This window comes from Phyllobates terribilis, unplaced genomic scaffold, assembly GCF_046119375.1.
Source record: "Phyllobates terribilis strain yellow unplaced genomic scaffold, ASM4611937v1 Scaffold_1__5_contigs__length_1240528914, whole genome shotgun sequence".
Taxonomy (NCBI): Eukaryota; Metazoa; Chordata; class Amphibia; order Anura; family Dendrobatidae; genus Phyllobates; species Phyllobates terribilis.
The window spans coordinates 17,589,649-17,607,496 of record NW_027362761.1 but is presented as its reverse complement, the minus strand read 5'-3'; the positions used below and the strand labels follow the sequence as shown (position 1 = coordinate 17,607,496).

Sequence of the window (17,848 nt, the reverse complement as noted above, 5' to 3'; positions counted from 1 at the left end):
ATAGGTTCTGATTGTGTTATAACCTGAAACCCTGTTCAAGTGTGAACACAGCCTTAAATACACCCTTGGGAGTTTATTCCTTGAAGATGTAATGCCAGTCTAGGCAAGTGATGGGAGACTCTTAGGAACATGAATGACTGCTAATTTTAATATGCTACCCTACTTCCAACAGATAACTTAATGTATAAAATAGTATGTTAAATTATATATAATTTTACTGTCCTTCTTAATACATGTATATAAATTATATGTTAAAAACTGTTTTTTTTTATCATTCTTGCCAAAGTGGGTGTATTTGTTTAAGACTTTGAAGATGTTTTAGGGACTAGGCAAGAAAAAGGCATTAACCTTTGGCTACTCTTTTGTTTTTAAGTATACACTGAGTTGTATTTTTAGTGTTACTAAGTGACCTGTAAGTAGCGGGTCTAATGCAAGGTGTTAGTGTAAGCTTCTACTGTTTGTCCATGGTAGACCTGTGTATTAAATGGATTTATTTTGTATTTGATAAGTGCAGCGTTGCTTGGCGCCCTCACACGTACATCTTTTCGTAAATGACAATAAATTGTTTACAAATTCTTTGCTATGTTTCTTCTCTGCTTTCACGTAATCTTCAATTTCATTAAAGAACGTTAAAATAACCCTTGGAAGCTAGCTGCCTTTAGGAAAGAGGGTGAAAACCCATGAATCGACGATGAAGGAGCTCTGTAAAGTTGGATATTTGCATGAAATATCAATAAATAAATAAATGCAACAAGTCCACTTCTAGCTATTAAATGCTCTTCTTTTAATTTTCATTTTCTTATACAATCTAACAAAGTGCAAAACGGTAAATCAAACAATCATCACCTTTGTCACCCAACGTGATCAATGTTCAAGGAGGTGATCTTGCCGTTCTCCAAACATGGAGAAGTGACACCATTTCTTGCAAGGGTGGATTAAAGGGAATCTGTCACCAGGTTTTTGCCACCTAATCTGAGAGCAGTGTAATGTAGAGCCTGAGATCCTGATTCCAGCAATGTATCACTTACTAGGCAGCTTGCTGCAGTTTTTATAAAGTCACTGAGATTATAATAAGAGGACTAGTAAACCTGCTGCCATGTAGTCCTCCATATTCATAAGCGCTATATAACCCCACCCCCACCACACTGTATATGGGCAGAAAGCTGTCAATCAGTGGTGGGGGCAGGGTTTTACAGAGCTCAGCATTCAGAGAACTGGTAGATCTGCAGCACATAAAACATTGATTTTATCAAAAAGACAACATGCAGTGCAGTGAGTTTTACATTACTGGAATCAGGTTCTCTGTCCCTACATCATGCTGTTCTCAGATGGGTTAGCAAAAACCTGGTGACAGATTTCCCTTTAAGGGTCTGCACACACCATGTCTCTGCATGTTGAAACATCTCCTCTAAGTTAGGATGATGACAATATCACAAGCTGTAACATCAGTCAAGCTGGACGACTATGGTGACAAGTGTTTTATATATCATAAGTAGTGTTGAGTGAATTTGTTCGGCATTTCAAATTCAGGTTTGCGTTCGGGGCTCCGGCTTTTTCGCGCCAAAAAATCGGCTCCGCCCATGAACATCCCTGATTTGCCACGCTGTCACGCAGATAACATTCATGACAGCGTGGCAAATCAGGGATGTTCTTGGGCAAAGGCGATTTTTTTGGCGCGAAAAAGCCGGAGCCCCGAACACGAACCCGAATTTGAAATGCCGAACAAATTCGCTCAACACTAATCATAAGAACTTTTTACTGTTGTACACAGGGCCAGCGTCACCACCCTGTGCACCCAGGCAAGTGCCGGGGCTCTGAGCAAACGGGGCCCACTCGCCGTCGGGGACACTGGCACGCTATGGGGCCTGTAAGCCAAGGGAGCCCACTGCCAGCGCGGGCACTGGCAACAGGCCTCCTCCACATCGTACTTTAAACTGTTTGAAACACTTACTTTTCCCTGTTCCTCCGCTGCTCAGATCTCCTCAGCATCTTCTGACTATCTATGATGTCTCAGCGCAGAGGGTGCAATGACGTCACTTCAGCATGCCCTCTGTGCATAGCAGTGCAGAGAGTCAGAAGACGCTGAGGACACCGGAGCAGCGGAGGAACAGGGAGAGGTAAGTATTTGATTATTTCTTTTTTATGTATGGAGCATTATATGGGGCCCATTATTCTGCATGGAGCATTATATGGGGCCCATTATACTGTGTGGAGCACTATATGGGGCCGATTATTCTGTATGGGACATTAGATGGGGCCCGTTATACTGTTTGGAGCATTATATGGGGTCCATTATTCTGTATGGAGCATTATATGGCACCCATTATACTGTATAAAGCAATATATTGGGCTCATACGGAATGAAGCAATACATGGGGTCCATTATACTGTATGGAGCACTATATGGGGCCCAAATACTGTATAGAGCAATATATGAGGCTTATAATACTGTATGGAGAACTATGTGGTACCCATAATACTATATGGAGGACTATGCGGTGTCCATAATACTGTATGGAGGACTATGCGGTGCCCATAATACTGTATGGAGGACTATGTGGTGCCCATTATACTGTATGGAGGACTGTGTGGTGCCCATTATACTGTATAGAGGACTTAGTGGTGCCCATAATACTGTATGGAGGACTATGTGGTGCCCATTATACCGTATGGAGGACTATGTGGTGCCCATTATACTGTATGGAGGACTGTGTGGTGCCCATTATACTGTATAGAGGACTTTGTGGTGCCCATAATACTGTAAGGAGGACTATGTGGTGCCCATAATACTGTATGGAGGACTATGTGGTGCCCATTACACTGTATGGAGGACTATGTGGTGCCCATTATACTGTATGGAGGATTATGTGGTGCCCATTATGCTGTATGGAGTACTATGTGGGGCCCATTATACTGTATGGAGGACTATGTGGAGCCCATAATACTGTAAGGAGGACTATGTGGTACCCATAATACTGTATGGAGGACTATGTGGGGCCCATTATTCTGTATGGAGCAGTATATGGGGCCCATAATGCTGTATGGAGGACTGTGTGGTGCCCATTATACTGTATAGAGGACTTAGTGGTGCCCATAATACTGTAAGGAGGACTATGTTGTGCCCATAATACTGTATGGAGGACTATGTGGGGCCCATTATTCTGTATGGAGGACTGTGTGGTGCCCATTATGCTGTATAGAGGACTTAGTGGTACCCATAATACTGTATGGAGGACTATGTGGTGCCCATTATACTGTATGGAGGACTATGTGGTGCCCATTATACTGTATAGAGGACTATGTGGTGCCAATAATACTGTATGGAGGACTTAGTGGTGCCATTATACTGTATGGAGGACTATATTGTCCGGTCTGCACTGTGCGCTGCGAGGATTCGCTGGTCTCTGAGCTATTGTATAATTTACAATAGATATCGCTCATGTAATGTAAAGTGAAATCTCTGGCATTGAATTATACCTATATTACCTCTGCCAGATCTGTGCATCATGAATCGTGGTATGTGTTAAAGGGGACCACTGAGGCTCTTTCACCCGGGGTCCACAAAAACCTAGAGCTGCCCTGGTTGTACATGCAAATAGAAATTCTATAGAAAAAAGCAAATGTAAAAATGTGACCTGCTGCCTTTATTTATGGTATTCTGGATTAAGGGAGAGAGCTCCTGATTTATGCACTGATCAGATGTTTTCTATTGCCGGAGGGTCACTATTGAATTACAGTATATGCAATATCTACATGCTGACTATTGGCAGATCCAGTTGAATTCAGTTAGTTCAGCTGACAGTCTGATATTTTGGGAGGTCATACTCACAAGGCTTTCTTCATACTTACTATGTGACTATGCTCAGCGTATGCTCAAGAAAAGCTACTTCATAAGGACAATTTTTCTCTGTCTCAATTTTTCCTTTTTTTTTAATGAAATTCTTGTAAAAATATTGGAACACAAAAGCAATGTGACAAGTAGTTTTTAAAAAATGTACTGCCATTGATCTCAGGAACACTAAGCTTATCTGATCAATGAACATTCTGTTCTTCTCCTGTTTTATACAAGAACATACCGTAAATGTTTTATACAAGGAACAGCACTAGGGCTCAGAGCGTTCAGCTTAAATCATTGTGTAATTTTTGGCTATTGTCAAAAAGTTTTTTATTTGCTTAGAGAAATGTCATAGAGCTGTTTGAGACCGAAATTTGGGGTAACTTGGAGGCAGAGTCTCTTTAGAGGTTTTTACTGAAGTTATGGATATTGCAGATTTTTTCCTAAACTGGTTCCTCACTTTGTCTCGAAATTCTTCAGAAGCGTAGTAGTACACAAAAGGATCAACACAACTGTTTAAGGTGCTCAAAGTCAAGCACACCATATAGATTGCATAAAGGTCTCCGTGTCTTTGAAGACAGTGCTCTGAGTAATGCATCAAAAGAACCACATTGCTTGGGGTCAAGAAGATGATGACTATGAACAGCACCAATGCACTTAGCTTTACAGCATAGGTGTATTTCTCTCCACTTAGTATCAGTTCTCGAATTACAGCAATGTAACTAAATACAATAATTACCAATGGTAAAATAAAGCACAAGACAATGACCGACATGAAATAATAAAATAGATACTCTGCTGGTTCTTGCTTCGGAAGAGCATCATGACACAATGTGAGTTCTGTGTTTAGAAGTCGGTAGGATTGCTGCATGGTGGACAGAGGAATGGTAGATAGCATGGCAATTAGCCAGCATGTAGAACATATACAGATAGCAAATATCCTGCTTCTGAATGTTCTGGAGAAAAAAGGATGCACCACGGCAAGGTAACGGTCAACACTGATACTCATGAGCAACAAGGCTGAGCAATACATGTTCCCATAAAAGAAGCTTGTCACAGCCCTGCACATCAGCTCACCAAAAATCCAATTGTTTCCCAAATAATAGTAAAATATCTTAAAGGGAAGAACCAGGATGAGCAAGAGGTCTGCCACTGCCAGATTCATAAGGAACACTGTGGATGTCATCTTTTTGACTTTGGTTGCTAAAACCCACAGTGCAAGACCATTGGCTGGAAGACCCACCAGAAATATAACAGTGTAGACAGAAGGTATGAGCACAACCGTAATGGAACTTTTCAGGTGATCTTTCGATGATGCGGAAATTTGCAAGAATGTGTTATTCAATACTCCTCTGAAGGACCTTAGTTGTTGACATGATATCGATTCAGATGTACTTGTTTCATCAGAAAAAATAATTGCTTCATCAGAATCATCTGTAATAAAATTGAGACAAACTGTTAGTTTCCAGAACAACTCTTGAAATGATATTCTTGGAAGTAAATTTCACCATGTTTATTTACTATATTGCTATATATTAATTAATGGACAGTACAATGTATAGATGGCCCAAAAGCTAGGACTTGAAGATGGCATAGTATGCATGATACTATGTCATGTTGTCATATAGTGGCATGTCATCCCACCAAAGTTGTGTAGCCTATAGCTGGTATAACACATGAGATAGCTACAGGTAGAGCTGGTATAGCACATGAGATAACTGACAACTATATCTTCCAACTGCATCATACACAGGAACGTTTACCCTATCTTTCATATGTATTTAATGCGGAGAGAAAGTTGCTGCCAGGCACCTCTAGGAGTCCCAGGATGAAAAAAAGGACTGGGCCTTTAAAAGAAAAAAAAAGGTGCCTATACACCTATGATAGATGTCAACTGATAGCTCTATCTTCTAGCTTCCCCTTAAACACTCGTTCATGTGTTCTCTATGGGGAGAGCAAAGTCATTCACTGCCAGACACCTCTGTCCGCTTCTTATGTCGCAATGAAATAAAAGTATTGGACTTTTAAATTGAAACTGCTTGATCCTTCTCTCCGTTCTGAGATGATCTGAGAAGCAAGGTTGCCAACCGTCCGGAAATTCCAAGGCAGTCCATGAAAATAAGGCACGTTTTTGCCCTGTTCATAAAAAAATTTAAGGTGTCCATTTTTTTTTTGAGACTGAAAAAAACGTATACAGATCATTATGACTGCAATTATCATCATTTTACAGTGAATGCAGCGGATGTCTTCATATCACAATTATGGGCTGTAGACACGGATCACTGTTAATCATAATGATTTATTATGGTTTTCCAAAGTGTCCATAAAATATTGTCTGTCCATGATTTTTGATAAGCTGTGCAGAAAAAAAAAGGTCAAGTTGGCTACCCTGGTGAGAAGACCCTGGTGGTTAGATGGTATCTGTGGGTTTGGCTGACAAATCTCTTGTGTATGAAGGCCATTAAACCCAATCCTTATCTCCCCCAACATAGGTTGAGAGTCATAGGGCAACAATAGACATCAGATGGTAGGCTACTTTTCTTGAAAATAACACATTTGGAAAACTTTAATGAGTATGGGGGCATTTTCACTGCTAACTTTGTAGTTCCATCAATTCATAGCACTTTTCAATACACAAACCTCTTTTCCCTCACCCCATCCAAATGTGTGCAGTTGCTAATGCAGAGACGGACAGTTATCACATATCTGGTGTCCAGACACCAAAGACATGTTAGATGGCTTGCTAAAGATTTGTGGTTGGGTTGCAGATGGCCAAAAATTGAAAACTGAACTTGTGGAGGTAATGGAGTATGATAAAGAAAAATGTATTGTTTGCAGTAGTGTTGTTAGACCAGGGGAAAGGCACAGAGATCTCAGAGCATGTAAGCAGGACATATCCAAAAGAAGGAAGCACAATTACTGGCATGGGGCATTTTGTTGTATTGAGGCTAGCTTAGGAGCGATTTAATACATTATTGTTTGGATAAGTGACAAAGTGGCTGAAATGGATGTCACCGTCCTTAAATGGGGCGTCATCAGTGACGTCTGTTTTGGGGGCTGGTCTGGTCTCTGATATTCCTGCTTGCTGCGTTCTCTCCTTTTCAGTGTGCACTCAGTGTGTACTCTCTTACTAGCTCATCACTTCTACTTAGGATCGACGAAGGTGCGGAATGTCAGTGCCCATTCAAAGGGATATAGCATTGTGGGCGCATGCTGAGCAGGTGTCAGAATTGACAACCAACATGTGCCCAGTAAAGTAGGGACTAGCCCAAGCCCTGAGACAGATGTCACTGATGACGCTTCATTTCAGGTTGGTGACAGCAGCATCAGAGCGCCAGCCCCCTGGATACATCCCACTTGAGAATTTGCAGTGCATTCTGGGATACTAAAATTAAATGTCATCGGAAGTAAAAAGAAATAAAAAAAATCAGACAGGAAGTTAGAATACAGAGGGAACGATAAGGAATTTGTAAGTGAAGTATATTATAAAAGTGGTTAGATTGTTGAATTAGCTAGACATATAATATGAAAATCACCTTTGGTTTGGGACAACTCCTTTAGTTCATTGGACTACTGCGTGACTTCTAATCTTCTGATTGCACAAAATAGTTATTTCAGCTGTATATCATATAATCTCCAGTACAAATGAGATATATGTGTGTATTATCTTGAATTGTATCGCAGCAGCATCAAGCTCATACGTTATGGCCATGTTCACACGGCAATATTTAGTCAGTATTTCACATCCATATTTGTAAGCCAAAACCAGGAGAGGGTGATAAATACAGAAGTGGTAACATACATAGTGTTTAAGGCTGAAGGAAGACTAAGTCCATCTAGTTCAACCCATTCCTAACATGTTGATCCAGAGGAAGGCAAAAAAAAAACATGTGGCAAACACGAAGCTCCACATTGGGGAAAAAAATTCCTTCCTGACTCCACATACTGCAATCAGACTAGTTCCCTGGATCAACGCCCTATCAAGGAATCTAGTACATATAACCTGTAATATTATACTTTTCGAGAAAGGCATCTTTGCCCTTCTTAAATTTTAGTAGTGAATCACTCATTACAACATCATGCGGCAGAGAGTTCCATAGTCTCACTGCTCTTACAGTAAAGAATCCCCGTCTGTGATTATGATTAAACCTTCTTTCCTCCAGACGTAGAAGATGCCCCCTTGTCCCCGTGTCTGGCCTCAGAGTAAAAAGATCAGTAGAAACTGCTCCCTGCACATTAACCCCCGCAATGCTGCGATCGAAATTACCGCTGTAAACGTACTGACCTGAAGAATAAAGCTGCCTTATTAATTTTACCACACGTGGAGCGGCATAAAAAGCCCCCCATAAAAACTATTCCGGAATTGCTGGTTTTTGTTTATTCTGCCACCCAAAAATCTGAATAGAAAGCGATCAAAAAATGTCACATGCCCGAAAATGGTACCAATAAAAACGTCAGCTTGTCCCGCAAAAAACAAGCTGTCATATGACTCTGTCGGCCAAAATATGGAAAAATTATAGCTCTCAAAATATGGCGATGCAAAAACTAGTCTTTGCAAAAAAAAGGCGTCTTTTAGTGTGTGACAGCTGTCAGTCATAAAAACCCGATATTATTCTGGTATCTCTGTAATCGCACTGATTCAAAGAATAAAGTCGTCTAATCACTTATACCACACGAGGAACGGTGTAAAAAAATAAACTCTAGGGTTAGGGTTGTGCTAGAGTTAGGGTTGCATTAGGGTTGGGGTTAGGGTTGGGCTAGTTTTAGGGTTGGGCTAGGGTTAGGGGTGGGCTAGGGGTTAGGGTTGGGTTAGGGTTAGACTTGGACTAGGGTTAGGGTTGGGCTAGGGTTGGGGTTAGGGTTGGGATTTTTTCTAAAGAAAAAAAAATGATGACGATATGGCGACTAGTGTTGAGCGCAAGTGCTCTTTACTTGAGTTTGCATCGGGTGCTCGGGTATGCACTGAGTATCGTGGGTATTTGAGTGACATGCTCGAGTCTCTGCCCCATATGTTTTGCGGACAAAAAAAACGTTGCTGGGATCGCCTGCCATGCAAGAGCGATCCCCGGATGTTTTTTTTTTGGGTGTCTAACATGAAACATGTGGGGCACGGACTCGAGCATGTCACTAGAGCACCCGAGATACATGGTGCCTACCCGAGTACTTGATGCAAACTCAAGTAGCGAGCACTTGCACTCAAGACTAACGACAACTTATTCAATATGATGACCTAATGTTATCAAATTCTGTCGTACCTCTGGGTTCAAAATGTACACTATGCCCCTTGATAAAATCTTTGAGCGGTCTAGTCAATTGTGGGGGGGGGTTCCACTTTTTAGGCACATCATAGGCTCCCGAAATGCGACATGGCGTCCACTCTTGATTCCAGCCAATTTTCAGTTAAAAAAGTCACACAGTGCTCCTTCTCTTCTGAACCCTGACGTGAACCCAAACAGTGTATTTTCCCCACATGTGGGCTATTGGCGTACTCAGAAGAAATTGCACAACAGCTTTTAGGTTTCATTTTCTCCTCTTACCCTTGTGAAAATAAAAAATTTGGGGCTAAAAATCATTTTTGTGGAAAAAGTTTGATTTTTATATTTTTACGGCTCCATGTTATAAACTTCTGTGAAGCACCTGGGGGTTAAGGGTGCTCACCACACATCTAGATAATTTTCCTGAGAGGTCTAGTTTCCAAAATGTGTCACTTGTGGGGGTTTTATACTGTTTGGGCACATCAGGGGCACATCCACTAATTATGCAAGCAAATTTTACATTCAAAAAGTCAAATGGCGCTCCTTCCCTTCCGAACCCTGCCGTGCGCCCAAACAGTGGTTTTCCCCCATATATGGGGTATCGGCTTACTCAGGAGAGATTGCACAACAAATTGCATGGTGTAATTTCTCCTGTTAGCCTTATGAAAATGCAAAACTGGGGGGCTGAAAAACATTTTTGTGGGAAAAATGTTAAAATTTTATTTTCACGGCTTCATGTTATAAACTTCTGTGAAGCACCTGGGGGTTCAAGGTGCTCACCAAACATCTAGACAAGTTCCCTGAGGGGTCTAGTTTCCAAAATGGTGTTACTTGTGGGGGGGTTCCACTGTTTAGGCACATCAGGGGCTCTCCAAACGCAACATGGCATCCGCTAATTATTCAAGCAAATTTTACATTCAAAAAGTCAAATGGCGCTCCGTCCCTTCTGAGCCCTGCAGTGCGCCCAAACAGTGTTTTTTCCCCACGTATGGGGTATCTGCGTGCTCAGGGGAAATTGCACAACAAATTTTGGGGTCCATTTTTTCCTGTTACCCCTGCAAAAATAAAAAAATGTAGATCTAAAGTAACATTTTTGTGAAAAAAGTTAAATGTGAAGCACCTAAAGGGTTAATAAAGTTCTTGAATGTGGTTTTGAGCACCTTGAGGGGTGCAGTTTTTAGAATGGTGTCACTTTTGGGTATTTTCTGTCATAAAGGCCCCTCAAAGTCACTTCAAATGTGATGTGGTCCCTAAAAAATGGTTTTGCAAATTTTGTTGTAAAAATGAGAAATCGCTGATCAACTTTTAACCCTTATAGCTCCCTAATAAAAAAAATTTGATTCCAAAATTGTGCTGATGTAAAGTAAATGTGGGAAATGTTATTTATTAACTATTTTGTGTGATATATCTCTCTGATTTAAGGGCATAAAAATTCAAATTTTGAAAATTGCGAAATTTTTTACATTTTTGCTAAATTTCCGATTTTTTCACAAATAAATGCAAGTGATATCGAAGAAATTTTACCACAATCATGAAGTACAATATATCACAAAAAAAATCTCAGAATCAGCGGGATCCGTTGAAGCGTTCCAGAGGTATTACCTCATAAAGTGACAGTGGTCAGATTTGTAATGTGCAAACCACCCTCGGCGGAAAAGTGGTTAATGCATCCCATTATTTTATTTGCCTTTGCAGCAGCTGCCTGACACTGGCCGCCAAACGTGAGCTTGTCGTCCACCAATACACCCAGGTCTTTTTCAGTGACAGTTTTGCCCAGTGTTTTACAATTAAGCATATAATTATACATTATTTCCTCAGCCCAAGTGCATTTCCTTACATTTATCCCCATTAAAGCTCATTTGCCATTTATCAGCCCAAGCTTCTAGTTTACATAGACCCTCCTGTAATATAAAATTGTCGTCCTCTGTATTGATTACCCTGCAGAGTTTAGTGTCATCTGCAAATATTGAAATATTACTCAGTATTCCCCCTACAAGTTCATTAATAAATATGTTAAAAAGAAGGGGGCCCAATACTGACCCTTGTGGTACCCCACTGTTAACTGACAATCACCCTTTATTTCCTATCACTGAGCCAGTTCTTAACCCACTTACATATATTTCCCCCTATCCCGATTGTTCTCATTTTATGTATCAACCTTTTGTGTGGAACCGTATCAAAAGCTTTTGAAAAGTCCATATACACAACATCCACTGCATTTCCTTGGTCCAGTCCGGAACTTGCCTCCTCATAAAAACTGATCTGATTAGTTTGACAGGAACGGTCCCTTATAAACCCATGTTGATATTGGGTCATGAGGTTATTCTTCTTCAGATACTCTACACTGTGTGCCGAATTATTAGGCAAATGAGTATTTTGATCACATGATACTTTTTATACATGTTGTCCTACTCCAAGCTGCATAGGCTTGAGCGCCAACTACCAATTAAGTAAATCTGGTGATGTGCATCTCTGTAATGAGGAGGGGTGTTGACTAATGACATCAACACCCGATATAAGGTGTGTTTAATTATTAGGCAACTTCCTTTCCTTTGGCAAAATGGGTCAGAAGAGAGATTTGACGGGCTCTGAAAAGTCCAAAATTGTGAGATGTCTTGCAGAGGGATGCAGCAGTCTTGGAATTTCCAAACTTTTGAAGCGTGATCACCGAACAATCAAGCACTTCATGGCAAATAGCCAACAGCGTTGCAAGAAGTGTGTTGGCCAAAATAACTGCCCATGAATTGAGGAAAATCAAGCGTGAAGCTGCCAAGATGCCATTCGCCACCGGTTTTGCCATATTTCAGAGCTGCAATGTTACTGGAGCATCAAAAAGCACAAGGTGTGCGATACTCAGGGACATGGCCAAGGTAAGGAAGGCTGAAAAACGACCACCCTTGAACAAGAAACATAAGATAAAACGTCAAGAATGGACCAAGAAATATCTTAAGACTGATTTTTCAAAGGTTTTATGGACTGATGAAATGAGAGTGACTCTTGATGGGCCAGATGGATGGGCCAGAGGCTGGATCAGTAAAGGGCAGAGAGCTCCACTCCGACTCAGACGCCAGCAAGGTGGAGGTGGGGTACTGGTATGGGCTGGTATCATCAAAGATGAACTTGTGGGACCTTTTCGGGTTGAGGATGGAGTGAAGCTCGACTCCCAGACCTACTGCCAGTTTCTGGAAGACAACTTCTTCAAGCAGTGGTACAGGAAGAAGTCGGTATCGTTCAAGAAAAACATGATTTTCATGCAGGACAATGCTCCATCACATGCATCCAACTACTCCACAGCGTGGCTGGCCAGTAAAGGTCTAAAAGAAGAAAAAATAATGACATGGCCCCCTTGTTCACCTGATCTGAACCCCATAGAAAACCTGTGGTCCATCATAAAATGTGAGATCTACATGGAGGGAAAACAGTACACCTCTCAGAACAGTGTCTGGGAGGCTGTGGTGGCTGCTGCACGCAATGTTGATCGAAAAAAGATCAAGCAACTGACAGAATCTATGGATGGAAGGCTGTTGAGTGTCATCATAAAGAAAGGTGGCTATATTGATCACGAATTTTTTTGGTTTTTGTTTTTGCGTGTCAGAAATGTTTATTTCTAAATTTTGTGCACTGATATTGGTTTACCTGGTGAAAATAAACAAGTGAGATGGGATTATATTTGGTTTTTATTAAGTTGCCTAATAATTCTGCACAGTAATAGTTACCTGCACAAACAGATATCCTCCTAAGATAGCCAAATCTAAAAAAAGCCCACTCCAACTTCCAAAAATATTAAGCTTGGATATTTATGAGTCTTTTCGGTTGATTGAGAACATAGTTGTTGATCAATAATAAAAATAATCCTCTAAAATACAACTTGCCTAATAATTCTGCACACAGTGCAGTATAGCATCTCTTAGGAAACCCTCCAGGATTTTACCCACAGTAGAGGTTAAGCTTACTGGCCTATAATTTCCAAGTTCGGTTTTTGTCCCCTTTTTGAATATTGGCACATTTGCTATACGCCAGTCCTGTGGTACAGACCCTGTTATTATGGAATCTTTAAAGATTAAAAATAATGGTCTATCTATGACGTTACTTAATTTCTGCAGTACTCGCGGGTGTATCCCATCTGGGCCCGGGGATTTGTCAACTTTAGTGATTTTTAGACGCCGCCATACTTCCTGCTTGGTTAAGCAAGTGACAGTAAGGATATGTGCCCACGATGTAGAAATGCTCCGGATTTTTCCTGAGCGTTTCTGCATCTCCGTGCGGATTGTACATGTGGATTGTACATGCGGATTGTACATGTGGATTGTACATGCGGATTGTACATGGGTTTTTCCTGCCAGGGACATGCGGATGTGAAGCGTTCTTCACTTGCATTTCCACATGCGGGTTGACAAGCGCTTTCCAAGCGATTTTAGCATCACTTGGAAAGTGCTTGACAACTTGGTCACACTATATAAATCTATGCAAACGGCATGGATTTATATACTGTGACCTTAAAGAATAAAATAAAAAAATAAATCTATACTTACCTTCTAATGGCCTACCAAGTCTTTATTCGCTCCGTCCTGGCTTGCCAGCAGCTCACGGTACACTGCACTGAAGGACCTGCCGCCACATGACTATGACGTCAGCGCAGGACCTTCAGTCCACCGCGAGCTGCCGGCAAGTGAAGACAAGGACACCGGGGGGCATCAGAAGGAAAATATAATATTTATTTTTTATTTTATTCTTTTTTTTACAGGTACTATGGTACTCGGGTCCGGAGGAGAGTCTCCTGTCCTCCACACCCGGGTACCATCCGCACATTGAAACGCATGGATTCCGCATGTACAGATCCAGTGATGCGGAATCCAAGTGATTCAATGCAAGTCAATGGCGGCGAAAACGCAGCGCTTCCGCAAAATAATTGGTAGTGCTGCGTTTTTTTCCGCAATGATAATCCGCAGCGGAAATTTCTGCAGCATGTGCACAGCACATGCGGATTATCATTGGGGACATGGCAGGCCTTCTACCACTATTTTTAAGGGGACCAACACTATCATTTTTTTAGTTTTTTACTATTTATTTAAAGAATATTTTGGGATTATTTTTACTTTCTCTGGCAATGAGTCTCTCTGTCTCAATCTTTGCTGCCTTGATTTGGTTTTTACAGAATTTATTGAATTTTTTGTATTTGGTGACGTGTTTCTATTATACTTTTACTCTGACTGTTCCACTCCTGGTTTTGGCTTACACATACTGAGGTAAAATACTGACCAAATACTGAACGTGTGAATGTGGCCTTAAGATGTAAAATTTCCCGATAATTGAGATTTAACAAATGTAGAACATTTTGAAAGAGAGGGGGCATGAAATTCTCCCCTGGCCTATAAATGATATAGCAATTTGTGACTGGAATATAACATGTTACCATGCCTTTTAGTACCACAGAAGAAGAAATACATTTTGGCGCCTTTTTCAGTCTTTGGTTTAAATTGTCCCTACTTAACTAATATTCTGTATCCAAGCATCCCGTCTGGATTCAGCAGCGCCCATTTATTTCTTGCTTTTTCTTCTTCTGTGATGCGAATCATAATGGCTGCACCTTTGCGTGATTTAAGAAGAAGAAGCAGCAGCTGATGTCTGTGCCACTTCTACAGTTGTTCCAGCTATTTGCACACCTCTAACAAGTCAGCAGTTTATATATAACTCCTCAGGCTAATTTTCTCTTTTTTTCTTTTAAGTGGACACAGGATCCGGCAGTCACACATAACACCCTCAGCTGTGTCTTAAATGTTGGATTATTCCTCTACTGATAGACCTTACTGGAAGCTACAGAGAATGTCGTTCAAAAAGCCCTAGGATACGTCTTCATGTCTTGTGCTAATAATGTCATTTTACAATATGTGTAGGTTTCTTTGTCTCATCCAACATCAGTTGTGTAGCTACAATTCTGTATGATGTAAGGAGCTATTATGTCCTCTCTTCAGGCGCAAAACCTGATTTCACAGTCATGTTTAAGATTAATTAGCAATTTAATGAGCTGAATGATCTTGTAGCCAAAATGTTTTTTTTTCTAGGAATCAAGCCCCATACATCATGTATGACAACACTCAAATAAAACATGATGACATTGGACATCTAGTACTGAAAGTCATACATACCATCATACTCTTGTGTGGCTAGAGATCTGACCCATAAAGCTAGGAGCAACATGGGGATGGAGAATGACCACAAGCAGCTGGAGAAACCCATCTTTCCAAGGAACTCTTAAGAACTAGAGAAGGAATGTTTCTACGCTGACGATTAACCACTTCCTATGTACTTAAACTTAAAAAAGTAGAGGAAACATGGCAGTGAATATAGGGGGATGGTTAGTGGTCTATGTGAAGCAGATATAGAGAACGTCCTATTAGGGAGGAGAGTAAAACACAACAGTGAATTATTTGTATCCCATTTCCTTTTTTTTCTTTAGGACCAAATAGTGTTGACCTTTTCTTCTTAGAGCCATCGATAGCACTGTGTTGTTTGTTTCGTACCAGTATGGTAAAAAGGATTGGGGTTTCTGCATATTTCATTCCTATATATATATATATATATATATATATATATATATATATATATATATATATATATATATATATATATATATATATATATTTACATTTTATACATGCAGTTTCTTTTTAGTGTTCTTCATGTCCTAGAATATATAAAAAATGCGCAAATGAAGAATATTGTAACTGACCCCAAAGATGACACATACAAAAAGTTTTGTATGTGCCTGTTTTTAATATTTTATTTTAGACTTTAAGTAACATCCTGGGAGTTCAAGAAACCCAGCCAAACACTGTGCATATCTGATCAGTGGTGGCCCTACTCGGTGGCCAGATGTAAACATTTGCCTTAACAGTTCTGTACACTATTTAGTGGCCAATACCAGGTCCTAGGCTACATTCCCACAACAAGCTTTTGATGCATTTTTTGATGTTGCAGAATTTCTGCACCATTTCTGCACCTATTATTTAAATAAGGTTACTTGCGTTTATTCATTGAGTTTTTATGTGCGTTTTTTTAACATGTGTTTTTATCAAGTTTTTGACGCTGCAGTTTTCGTCTCTGGTTGATGTGTCATTCTTTAAATAAAGCCGGCTTGTTTTAGAAACTTTCTGGTATTTTGATTTCACTGAACTTTATTGACATAGTTAGGTGCAGATTACATGCATTTTTAATGCGTTTTTGCCGCGGAAACGCACCAAAAACACATGTGCATTTTTTACCTGCGGATTTTCCTCATCTAATGTAAGCCTATGGGGAAAATCTGCACAGAAAACACAACGTACTCACAAGAGAAATTGACATGCTGCGGATTTGAAAAATGACCACTAAAAGTGACCACTAAACATTTGGTGGAGCTGTGCCGTTCAGACCTGTATCTGTATCCAGCTGCCGCCAGAGCGGAGAACCGCTGATCAGTGGAGGTGCCAGGTGTTGGACCTCCACTGATCTGATACTGATGACCTATTTTAAAAATAGGTCATCAATGTCATAATAATGAATCATCCCTCTAACTCTTTGCAAGGGAATTGAAGCTCTACATCCAAACAACAGAGCTTTTGCCACTTAAAACATTAAAAAAATATTCAGCATCAAATTTTGGACCTAAAAACAACAAAGAGATTATAGAGAAGACTTTTCTGTGGGTTCTTGATTTGTGGACAAGAAGCAAATGTCTGGTTTCTTCTGACATCTTTCTGTGCAATGCACCTCAAGTGTCTTTTCTGTATGTGACCTTAAGATCATATAACTGCTGGATGGGATGAAAAAAACCTCCTGCCTCTTCCTATGCAGTATCTGTTATCATCGGTTAGCACACATCCTATGGTGATAAGAGGGAATGAGTCAGCCAGGAAACCACTGACACTTTCTTGTGACTCATTATATTCAAAGGCCAAAAACACAAACAAATCCCTCAGCAGGCCACTTAGTCGCTTTATGCAGCCAGCCCTCCCCAACTCCTGCTTCCACATGGATGAACTAAAAGTTTATTCACATCATCAGTTATTAACTGACACACATGCACAGGTCGTAGACCAAGTATTAGGACCTCACCAGGAGACTCTATGGGCAGTTACAGTAGCCTTGGCAACTACTGTATATTGCCTAACATCCACTAATCTCACTCCGAGCCAGAGGTAAGATTAGCAGAGCAAAATTGCACCAATTCTTTAAATGAAATCTTGATTACCTTCAGAACTGGGGTGAGTATATTGGTTAATTTAAATGATTAAAGAATGTGTCTGTTGTATTTCAAATAAAGTGTTTACTCTGTGTCTGTGTGTTTATTAACTCTTTACTTTACTTTAATTAGGTTTGGTCATGGAAAGGTCTGATTGACACCTTGACATCACCAAACAAAAGAGCTAGGTGTCAGCTAGTCTTATTCACCCAATCTTCATTAGCATTTCTATTCACGTAATTTATGCAGCTGCTGTGAGCTGCTATTTTTAGCCTAGGAAGGTGTCATTTGCAAACATGGTCCCTGGCTATAGTTAACAGCTCACAGCTGGTTTGTTAGCAGCTGCGTCCTCCTGATCAGCACTCAGCAGCGCTTTGGACACAGCATATTTTTGTTGCGTCCAAAACGCGGTGTTCTAATGCCGCACTTTAGATGTCGGTACAAGTGAATCCACCGCATATAATGACACTTCAATCGGTCAAAATCTGCAGCGGAGACTAGCGTGTCTGCTACAGAAATTGACATGCTGCGGGTGAG

At 40.6% G+C, this 17,848-nt stretch overlaps 1 protein-coding gene across 1 annotated transcript; it reads right to left on the bottom strand.

The window, feature by feature from the left end:
- Positions 1 to 2,990: 2,990 nt before the first annotated feature.
- Positions 2,991 to 15,459, bottom strand: F2RL3 (F2R like thrombin or trypsin receptor 3). Its single transcript, XM_073651315.1, has 2 exons — positions 15,237 to 15,459; positions 2,991 to 5,269 (listed from the first exon to the last, which is right to left on the bottom strand). Exons 1-2 carry the CDS (start codon positions 15,325 to 15,327, stop codon positions 4,185 to 4,187), a joined length of 1,176 nt encoding a protein of 391 aa, XP_073507416.1. The 5' UTR covers positions 15,328 to 15,459; the 3' UTR covers positions 2,991 to 4,184.
- Positions 15,460 to 17,848: the final 2,389 nt, after the last annotated feature.

What these genes read in the sequence shown, in the direction of transcription:
- F2RL3 (XM_073651315.1), bottom strand. Translation starts at nt 15,327, where the DNA reads ATGGGTTTCTCCAGCTGCTTGTGGTCATTCTCCATCCCCATGTTGCTC. An exon ending in AGCCACACAAGAGTATGATG is followed by an intron (nt 5,270 to 15,236) that starts GTATGTATGACT and finishes ATTTTATTACAG; the next exon opens with ATGATTCTGATGAAGCAATT.